This window comes from Pyrenophora tritici-repentis, chromosome 1 (genome assembly GCF_003171515.1).
Source record: "Pyrenophora tritici-repentis strain M4 chromosome 1, whole genome shotgun sequence".
In the NCBI taxonomy this organism is placed as follows: domain Eukaryota; kingdom Fungi; phylum Ascomycota; class Dothideomycetes; order Pleosporales; family Pleosporaceae; genus Pyrenophora; species Pyrenophora tritici-repentis.
The window spans coordinates 7,569,769-7,580,104 of NC_089390.1; the positions used below are offsets into that span (position 1 = coordinate 7,569,769).

The 10,336-nt window shown below is 49.8% G+C and overlaps 3 protein-coding genes across 3 annotated transcripts; all 3 read right to left on the bottom strand.

The window, feature by feature from the left end:
- Positions 1-327: 327 nt before the first annotated feature.
- Positions 328-1,386, bottom strand: PtrM4_029130 (uncharacterized protein; the record flags this gene model as incomplete). The annotated part of the gene is made up of 1 exon (XM_066103851.1): positions 328-1,386. The coding sequence occupies one exon, from the start codon at positions 1,384-1,386 to the stop codon at positions 328-330; it is 1,059 nt and encodes a 352-aa protein (XP_065966053.1).
- A 193-nt stretch (positions 1,387-1,579) lies between these two features.
- PtrM4_029140 (uncharacterized protein) lies at positions 1,580-3,763 on the bottom strand (the record flags this gene model as incomplete). Its single annotated transcript, XM_066103852.1, has 1 exon — positions 1,580-3,763. The coding sequence occupies one exon, from the start codon at positions 3,761-3,763 to the stop codon at positions 1,580-1,582; it is 2,184 nt and encodes a 727-aa protein (XP_065966054.1).
- A 72-nt stretch (positions 3,764-3,835) lies between these two features.
- On the bottom strand, positions 3,836-5,443 carry PtrM4_029150 (uncharacterized protein; the record flags this gene model as incomplete). Its single annotated transcript, XM_066103853.1, has 1 exon — positions 3,836-5,443. The coding sequence occupies one exon, from the start codon at positions 5,441-5,443 to the stop codon at positions 3,836-3,838; it is 1,608 nt and encodes a 535-aa protein (XP_065966055.1).
- Positions 5,444-10,336: the final 4,893 nt, after the last annotated feature.

Genomic DNA, 10,336 nt, shown 5'->3' on the forward strand with positions numbered 1-10,336 from the left:
TCTCGTTCTCCTAGCAAATTAGTCTCCGACGCCGAAAAGTCCATCGTTAACCGTGCTGTCGCTCGTTCTGTCAACACTGTCCCCGACTCTCCTCTTACACTCCCTTGTTTGTTCGCGACAATACATATCTGCGAAAAGCTCGGTGGGCTAGAAAGTGAGCTAGGATAGCAGAGATAAAGGCTGTGGACTGAAAAGGTCGATCTAGGGTAACTACTAAGGGTACATCACGGCAGTTTCTGCGCATAGACGGCAAGATCGTCAAAACAGACACAGAGCTCCAGCTACTCTTGGCATACAATCTAAGGAATGACCCGGAACTTGGTGTATTTAGCAGGTCAGTTCAACCCACTTTTGGTCCCTTTTTGTACGCTTAACCAGAATGTGTGCCTTATCTACACAGAAAGCACCTCTTATCCTACAGTCCTCGCAAACATCCCAATCTCCATTAGAGCAATATCGGCAGTGGTAGTGAACGTCGGTTCCACTTATGCGCGAAGTGCACACGTCGCATTCTATAGACCCTGAGTTATCACCACAATTAGGCGACGGTACTTGTCCAAGACTAGTCAGTCCACACATTTCAGAAAGTAGTTCTGATACTGCACTATGCCCTTTCTTCGTAGCTATCCAGAATGGTGTCCGCCCGAATTTGTCGGTGATTCTAGGGTCACAGTCGTACCAGCTAACAAGGACTTGAACAGCACTAGTCTGGCCGCCGGCCGCAGCCCACCAGAGTAGATTCCGATCATACGGATCTTGGAACTGTGTAGTACCACCATTTGAGATTAAAAGCTTGAGTACTTCACATTTGCCCTTGTATGCTGCTGCCTGCAGTGCGTTGCCGTACGCTCCACCCTGCGCTTTGACATCGGCGCCCTTGTCGAGTAGCATCTTGACTACCTGCTCATGGCCTCCATACGAAGCTGCCTGCAGTGCATTGCCGTAGAATCCACCCTGGGCATTGACATCGGCGCCATTATCGAGCAGCGTCTTGACTACCTGCTCTTGGCCTTTAGCTGAAGCTGCCTGCAGTGCGTTGCCGTACTCTCCACCCTGGGCGTTGACGTTGGCGCCCTTGTCGAGCAGCATCTTGACTACCTGCTCATGGCCTCCGGCTGAAGCTGCCTGCAGTGCGTTGCCGTACTCTCCACCCTGCGCGTTAACATCAGCGCCCTTGTCGAGCAGCATCTTAACTACCTGCTCGTGGCCTCCTTGTAAGGCTGCCTGCAGTGCGTTGCCGTAGACTCCACCCTGCACGTTAACCTTGGCGCCATTGTCGAGCAGCATCTTGACTACCTGCTCGTGGCCTTCAGCTGAAGCTGCCTGCAGTGCGTTGCCGTACTCTTCACCCTGCGCGTTGACATTGGCGCCATTATCGAGCAGCATCTTAACTACCTGCTCGTGGCCTTCAACTAAAGCTGCCTGCAGTGCGTTGCCGTACTGTCCACCCTGCGCGTTAACATCGGCGCCATTATTAAGCAGCGTCTTAACTACCTGCCCATGGCCTTCAGCTGAAGCTGCCTGCAGTCAGAGATGTCAACAAGCAAGTCAAGCTGGCTTGATTCTTATCGATTGCAGATCACAGACAATATAGAGGCTCGTGCACAGTGGCACGTCCCAGAGAATGGTCTGTGATCTGCAATCGATAAGAATCAAGCCAGCTTGACTTGCTTGTTGACATCTCTGCCTGCAGTGCGTTGCCGTACTCTCCACCCTGGGCGTTGACGTCGGCGCCCTTGTCGAGCAGCATCTTGACTACCTGCTCATGGCCTCCGGCTGAAGCTGCCTGCAGTGCGTTGCCGTACTCTTCACCCTGGGCGTTGACATCGGCGCCATTATCGAGCAGCATCTTGACTACCTGCTCGTGGCCTTCAACTAAAGCTGCCTGCAGTGCGTTGCCGTAGAATCCACCCTGGGCGTTAACATCGGCGCCCTTGTCAAGCAGTATCTTGACTACCTGCTCGTGGCCTCTAGCTGAAGCTGCCTGCAGTGCGTTGCCGTACTCTCCACCCTGGGCGTTGACATCGGCGCCCTTGTCGAGCAGCATCTTGACCAACTGGTCGTGGCCTCTAGCTGAAGCTGCGTAGAGTGCGTTGCTGTACTCTCCACCCTGCGCGTTAACATCGGCGCCGTTATTAAGAAGCGTCTTGACTACCTGCTCGTGGCCTTCAGCTGAAGCTGCCTGCAGTGCGTTGCCGTACTCTCCACCCTGGGCGTTGACATCGGCGCCCTTGTCGAGAAGCGTCTTGACTACCTGCTCGTGGCCTTCAGCTGAAGCTGCCTGCAGTGCGTTGCCGTACTCTCCACCCTGGGCGTTGACATCGGCGCCCTTGTCGAGCAGCGTCTTGACTACCTGCTCGTGGCCTTCATCTGAAGCTGCCTGCAGTGCGTTGCCGTACTCTCCACCCTGGGCGTTGACATCGGCGCCCTTGTTGAGCAGCATCTTGACTGCCTGCTTATGGCCTCCATACGAAGCTGCGTAGAGTGCGTTGCTATAGAATCCACCCTGGGCATTAACATCGGCGCCCTTGTCGAGCAGCATCTTAACCACCTGCTCATGGCCTCCATATGAAGCTGCCCGCAGTGCGTTGCCGTACTCTCCATCCTGGGCGTTGACGTCGGCGCCCTTGTCGAGCAGCATCTTGACTACCTGCTCATAGCCTCTAGCTGAAGCTGCCTGCAGTGCGTTGCCGTAGAATCCACCCTGGGCGTTGACATCGGCGCCATTATCGAGCAGCGTCTTGACTACCTGCTCTTGGCCTTTAGCTGAAGCTGCCTGCAGTGCGTTGCCGTACTCTCCACCCTGGGCGTTGACGTTGGCGCCCTTGTCGAGCAGCATCTTGACTACCTGCTCATGGCCTCCGGCTGAAGCTGCCTGCAGTGCGTTGCCGTACTCTCCACCCTGGGCGTTGACATCGGCGCCCTTGTCGAGCAGCATCTTGACCACCTGCTCATGGCCTCCGGCTGAAGCTGCCTGCAGTGCGTTGCCGTAGACTCCACCCTGCGCGTTGACGTCGGCGCCTTGCTCTAGCAGCAGCCTTGTAATCGTACCTAACCCTAAATTTGCTGCATAGTAGAGTGGCATGGGTACGCTATACAGACTTTTTCCCACGTCTGGCTCGTCCCGAGGATGGTCCGGATCATACAGCTGGATCCAGGTGAGATATGCAGGCTCTTTCATGGCCATTAAACTCATCGCTAGCCGACTTACTTGCTCTATCTCGTCTCCTGTCTTTCGAAGATGGCTGCTCCAGAACTCTGATGAGTACCTTGCTAGCGCAGATCTCTCCAAGACTTCTTTTGATAATGGTTTTTGGAGTTGAGTTAGGTACTTCAAAGAGCCTTTCGCTATCGCGTTATGACATTCAACCTCTTGCATGTTGTACCGCTTTGCCTGCCCTTGCCTGATTCTGTCTGACACAAGATACTCCTGAACTGAATAGTGTGCTAGAGAGATAATCTGTTGGGCAGGCTTCCATCTTCCTTCCGCCTTGTTCATAGTAATAGTGACTAGACTAGAGCAGATGTTTAGTGCTTCTAGTGGGTCTTCTAGCACTTCATCGCGGTCGAACGCTGGCTCGCGCCCAACATCGATAGCGACAACTTCGGCAATCTCTTCGACGGACAGTGGCCGCGCGGAGAACGTTAGCCATTGCAGAATGCGCATTGCGTACTCGCAGTCTTCTTCGCGTATGGCGGAGAGAATGCGGTCGTATGTCTGGTCTAGCGTTTGCGGCAAAGTAGTGAGTGACTTGCGCAGCATCACTCGATTGCGACACTTCTCTAATGTGTCAAGCTGACATACCGCCCATCGGAACCTACACTGTTGTTAGCTTTAGCTCTGTAGATAACTAGGTGAATATACGTACATCCCGCGAGCTCCTCGCATTAGTGCTGTCTCGATCTCTTGCCTAATTGCAGCATCCTTGTTCCATTTTGCTAAACCCTTATTGTCAGACAGCCTTTGTTGAACGTATCGTTGTATATCCTGATCTACTACGTTTCTCTGAAGACAGACAGTGTCCTCTTCCTTGACGTAATTCTCTAAGGAGCTCTCGATATCCCGCTCTTTCCGGCTGGTCATAAGCAGATGCAGGTTGTTAAGCTCCCACCTAGCCACTGTTTCAAGCACGTCCATTAGTTCTAAGCGCTGCGTGCATTCGTCAAGAGCATCAAGAACAACATAGACCTGCGTGAAATCTTGCACTGTCTGCTGTGTTACTTCTAGAAGCGTATGCATTAGCGGTTGTCGTTGTCCGTTTTCGCAAGATGAGAACAACGCGTCAACGCCCTTAGGTATTATAACTGAACGCTGCAGGAGTTGGCAGAGCAATGAGCGGAGCATTAGCTCTGGATCCTGTTTCTGTGTATCGTTGAAGTCGAAGTAAAAGTACGCCGTCACGATACTTATGTCATCATGGCAGTGCTGCAGCAAGTTCTCGATGATAGTAGAGCTCAGGATGGTCTTTCCACATCCTGGGATCCCATACAGCCATAGTCGCGACGCTGCACTCTCTTTCCATTTTTTCAACTTTGCACTTTCCAGCAACCAGACCCCAGTCTCTACCTGCCGCTGCTTGTGCGCTTTGTGGTAGTTTGTGGACGGGTCAGGCGCCGAAAGCCAGCTGCAGATCTTGCCAAGCCTCACTTCTTGGCTTCGGCTGCGAGTCTTAGTATTGTTCACAGAAGCACCTGCGATGTCCTCAGAAGCCTCCTGTACCTTTCTCTGCAGCCGTTTGATCGCATTATCTTTGCCCTCGCCATATATAAGTGACATGTAGATGCCAAAGATGCCTAGCAGACAGTATGCACCATCTTCTTCACGTGTCGTCTGGCGATTTTCTGCCCAAGAGAACCGCTCAGCAACGTCGAATTCGGACAATTTGCTCCCTGACAGAGCTCCAATAGGTATTCCTGTGATCTCGTGTATGGTTTGCTTAAGCGTTTCCTTGTCCCCGAGCCGCTCTCCCTCTTTTGAGAAGAACTCGACCGATTTAGGAGCAAGAAGTTCCTGGAGGGTCCAGCCTCGGTTGAACCACCTGCTCTTTCTGAAAGCTGACTCGCCATCCCCTTCCAAAGCGTGGTTTTCGACGTCTGAAAGGAAGACGTAACACCTTCTGGCGTTCTGGTACCAGCGAAACATGGAATTAATCGCCTCTGAAAGCTCCGTATTGTTTGCCTTATCAATGCAGCAGGTGTCTACCCAGAAGTGCTCTAGACCATCCCGCTTAGCCTGTTGCGCGCAGAAGCGAAGCTTCTGGTACCCCTCTTTGCTCTGTGTGTTGATGTCTACTGCGTTGTCTAGATCTTTCAGATCGGCAAATGTCACCTCCTGCTCTTCTTTCCAGGTGTGCGACAGGATCGCATAAGGCGGGATCTTTTCCCCGATTAAGTCTTCGGTCCACCTCAGCTTTTCATCGCTTGTAGTATATAGCAGCCGCATGGTGTTGTGTGTCTATCTGCGCGAGCGGTAGAAGAGAGCCTCGAAGCCTCGAAGCAGGCTGAGGGAACCGATAGCGCGCGGCGGCACGCTCGCGTACGGCGTGGAATCGTAGCTGTTGGGTCTATTGCGAGTGCTAAGTAACGATTTGCTAAGTTATAGGTGAAGAAGACTGGCCTCCTCGTTGTTGGGCAGGCTGCATCTCCAACACCTAGGGCAGGAGGCACAGCCCGCCTGCGCCGTGACGTGAGGCTGGCCAGGCAAGGCTGACAACGTATAGTCGTGCGACAGCTACTACGCTACAAACTAAGAAGTAGTTCTTGCCTAAGGACGCGATCTAATAGTGTAGAAAGCGCGATTCACAGGCCGTCGTTTACTGTAAGAGCATATTAGGATGTTTGTGCAGCGCGTGCTAGTTCGTACAAGGACACACTTGGCCACAGAGAATCTGTGCCGCTAACTATCGTGGGGCTCGGAACGCAACGCAGCGACAATAGCGTTAAGAACGACCTAGAACATCTTAAGCGACGTATTTGTCTAACACTAGTAAGCGGCTCTGACGTGGACAACAAAATGCTGTCGATGCGTATTATGCTAAAAGCCATGTTCACGTAGCCTTCGCCTACCTAGGTAATCGCGACCTAAGACTCAAGCAGGGAACAGAGCATCCTCGTGCACAACCGCAGTTGGAAGCGTTTCTAGAATGCTATCAACATGCGCCACGCCTATTTTGAGCGGTACACAAGACGGGCATAGCGCCGTATTATTTACGATAGAATACAGTGAGCAATTAGTGCGCTAATGCTAGATGATGCATGCCAAGCTACGTTAGCGTATCCCGCTAGCTCGGGCTCGTTTTAAGAAATCTCCTGCTTCGCACAACGGGGCTCCTGGCATGCACGCTCCCGCGTCGGAGCGATCTCTCAAGCATGGGACATTGATTATTCTTAGTCGCGTTCTCTTCACAACCCTCCGAGCACTTAATCGCCTTTCGCAATCGCTAATGAACAGGGGGGTATCGTTGAAGAGCCGCTTAACGGTGTTGACGAAACGATTAACAGTACGGCCAACGTAGCAGCGATCTATGTCGGACGCTAAGGTTCTTAAGGAGTAACAGCTATATAATTATGGTGAACTAATAGTAACTTTACCAGGCTCCAAATGGGAGGCGCCGAAGCTCCGAACCGTCAACTTGTCTCGGGACGTGGTGTCTCTTTACTTAGGGACGCACCTTAGCCATATGTTCTGTATCTCCGCATGATGCATACGTGTGGCAATCCTTTCATTCTTACTCACTACAATATCCTACGATGCATGGACTTCAGGACTTATTGTTCTTTCTGGAACGCCATGGAAACCCAGAGACGTCCAGACTACCAGACTCCGCAACAATCAATCGGATCGGCATGATTGATTCCTATCTAGGTTAAAGGCTGCCTAATAAAGTAACTCTTTAACCTATATAGGAATCAATCATGTCGATCGATTGATTGTTGCGGAGTCTGCAGACTACGTATGACAGAATATGAATCAGCCAGTATCTAAGGAGCTCACAACGCCATACGGCCTTCAGAATTCAGTCTAAGAATAACAATAGAAAAGCCAATATTTATAATGTACGTACGTTTTCATTAGCTATTGGTGTTGTCTGCTGCAAACTTTTGGTCTTATTGTATTAGCACAGATTGGTTATCGTATGTTGTGTACCTGACGGGATGCGTAATGCTTTGAGCTTGCATACAAGATAATTCATTGACGAAATCCTTTTATGGCTACATACAAGTTCCTGGGGTTGAAAAGATCAGAGCGCCCTGCCTCCATGGCCTCAGATGTAACAGGCTGAGCCTCGAGTCACATGACTAGGCTGCTAGCCTAGTCGCTTCCCCCAATCAGTACTCACCAACTTCGAGTTTTTCCGAACACGTGAAACTCCATCAGAAACCAACTATATCCATCGAAAGAAATAGATTCCGACTACTCCCAAGCCGTGCAGCCGCGTGGTTGTGGAGATACAAGGAGTCTAGTACCCCAAACGCGACGCGTCCGAACTTTCAGAAGCAAACGCACAGACTAAGCCAAGAAACAACAACAACAAGACAACAGAGAGGCTAAAATGGCCCCAGATAGCGACACTATCGTAGTCCAGCTACCAGAAGACCTCCGGACCCCAAGCATACTGGAAGACGAAATAGAGACCGAAGAAAGGCACCAAGACAACCCAACAACACCCATCGAGCAGACCACCCAAGAAACACCAAGGTTAATTATTCAGCCACCACTAAATAAAAGACTAGCGGTATTCTCCCCAGAGATAACTACAAGAGAGAGAAACCTATTCTAGAACAGCCAAGAAAAGAAACCAAGAGCAAAGGACTCAACCTAAGCAATCTTCTAGGCAAGGGACCTAATTCTACAAGCATCTACTATGGCCGAATCCCATCTATCCCAAAACAAACTACTACAACTACTGGACGTCTTTAGAGACTTTACGGAACTAGGTAGGGTTACGCAGCAAATGACTGAGAAGTTTACAGCACAGCTTGCGTACTAGACTGCAACGCTTACAAGCGCCTCCCAACAAGCTACAAAGACACTAAAGAAAGCTGTTAATGCCGCAACTGGACCACAAAACCCAAACAACCAAGAAAAACCAAACAACCAGAACACCCAGAACATCTAAAACACCCAAAACACCCAAAACACCTAACAAAACAAGACATTATACGCTAGCGTAGCCGCCCAGAACAACGGAAACACATGGACTACAGTGTCTACAAAAAAGAAGACAAACAAAAAGCCAGCAAGCTACTACCAAGCAGTCCTGACGCTTACCTAGCCTACGTCTCACACACCACTCCAGATTAGAGACCTAATCAACGAAGAGTTCACAAAGGGCGGCATTAAAGACCTAGTAGTGAAGGAAGTAACAACAAGTAGAAAGAACAATATTATTCTAACAACTACTCCAACCTACTCAGGAGAATACCTAGTCCAACACAAGCATATATGGCATCAAAAGTTCGAGCTAAAGAATGTACAACTACTAGAATCATGGACGAAAGTAGTAGTACATAATGTGCCAACAGAATAGGAGGGAGCAGAGACACTAGAGATACTCCACACAGAAATCCCAGCATACAACAACGGACTACAAATTACTGGCAACCCATACTAGATATCAAGAGAATGGCAAAACAAGAAGAACAGCTCTATTGTAATAGCATTCAAAACAGCCGAAGACGCAGCTAGACTTGGTGGTAGAATTACAATCCTTGGACAAACTCTCTTCACCGAAAAGTTTAAGCCTATAGCAGCATCTACCTAATGCCTAAACTGCCAACAATTTGGCCACCCAGCCACTAGATGCCGAAACTAACCAGCATGCAATTTGTGCGGAGAAGAACATGCAACTACAACACACAAATGCTTAGTGTGTAATACAAAAGGAAAACCCTGCAACTATACACTCCCCCACTGTAGTAACTGCAAAGAGCCCCACTTTGCAAACAGCAAAGAGTGCGAACTCTACCAAGCAGTAACAAAGAGCATCCCCGCAGGATTTTAATGTTGAACAACATTAGGATCCTCTAAGTCAATCTCAACAAGAGCATTATAGCGACTGAGTCTACACTGCAACTTGCAGTTGAACTTAAAGCTGATATAATTGCAATTCAAGAGCCATGGCTAACTACCAACGACAACTACGCAACAGCAAGATCCATAAATCACACTGCGTTTATCCAGATCTTACTAGTAACAAACCTACCCGTCCGCCCTAGGGTTCTATTTTATATATCTAGAACACTAGAAGCAGAGACATTCACCCAAAACGACTTCAAAATAGACCTAGACGCAATGGCTATTACAATAAAAGGTTCTAATTTCCAATTTAACCTATTTAACGTATACAACTAAACAAACGCCGAAGGGGAAAAAACACTGCCCAGAGCTATTGTCAGATTGAGGCGAGGTTTTGCTCCATGATCGAGCCGATGGTGGTTGGGGAAGGACATGAGACCCCCAAACCAGGGCTAGCGCCGGGACTTAGCACTGCCAAGCCCGAGGCGAGGCCACCTCCCACAGACAGAGCCGTAGACAGACACAGAGAATACACACTTGATCCCATCCATAAAAATCTGACAATTAAGAGTCTCACTGCCTGTACCGAGTACAGAAGAGTCAATCAAAGTTACTTTATACTACAAATACCGTCATTACGACGATCCCCACGCTACAACACGTAAGCGCCGAACCGAAGAGTCATCAAAACTCATCGACAAGATGTCTGTACCATCAAACAGAGATCCAACAGTGATCCTAACGGATTATACCAATTGGGCTAAATAGTACCAACAACTACAAGCGGAATGCGCCGCATACCAAGTGTGGGAAAAGGTAGATCCAAAGCAACGCGGGATCCCTCTAATAGAACCACAACCACCACTAGCTCCACTTATCGGAAGCTATCAGCCATCAACTGCAGCGACGAATCTGCACGTTACCCAATATCGCCAAGCGATCGGCGACGATAGCGCCGAAGCGCCAGCCTACGTACCGGTACGACCCTCGGACCTCGCGACGAACGCGAAGACGTCCTATAAAGAAGATATCGATTATTACCGAATACAACTAGAAGAGTTTAAAATACTTAACCAGAGATATCAACAAGAGCGGACCGGACTCGGAAAGCTCACCGAGCACATAAGGAAGACTGTGTCACAACACCTCTTCTACAACTGCTGCAAGGCAGGTCTTTCCCATCGGCAGTGGATCGAAAACTTAGCCGCAAATGTTGGGATTGACACGAAGGAGGAACTCAAACGTGCGAGAGAACGTTACCTCGCGGCCCAAAAACCGATGAGGTTGTTAGCACAGTGGGAGACCTGGCTAACTGAG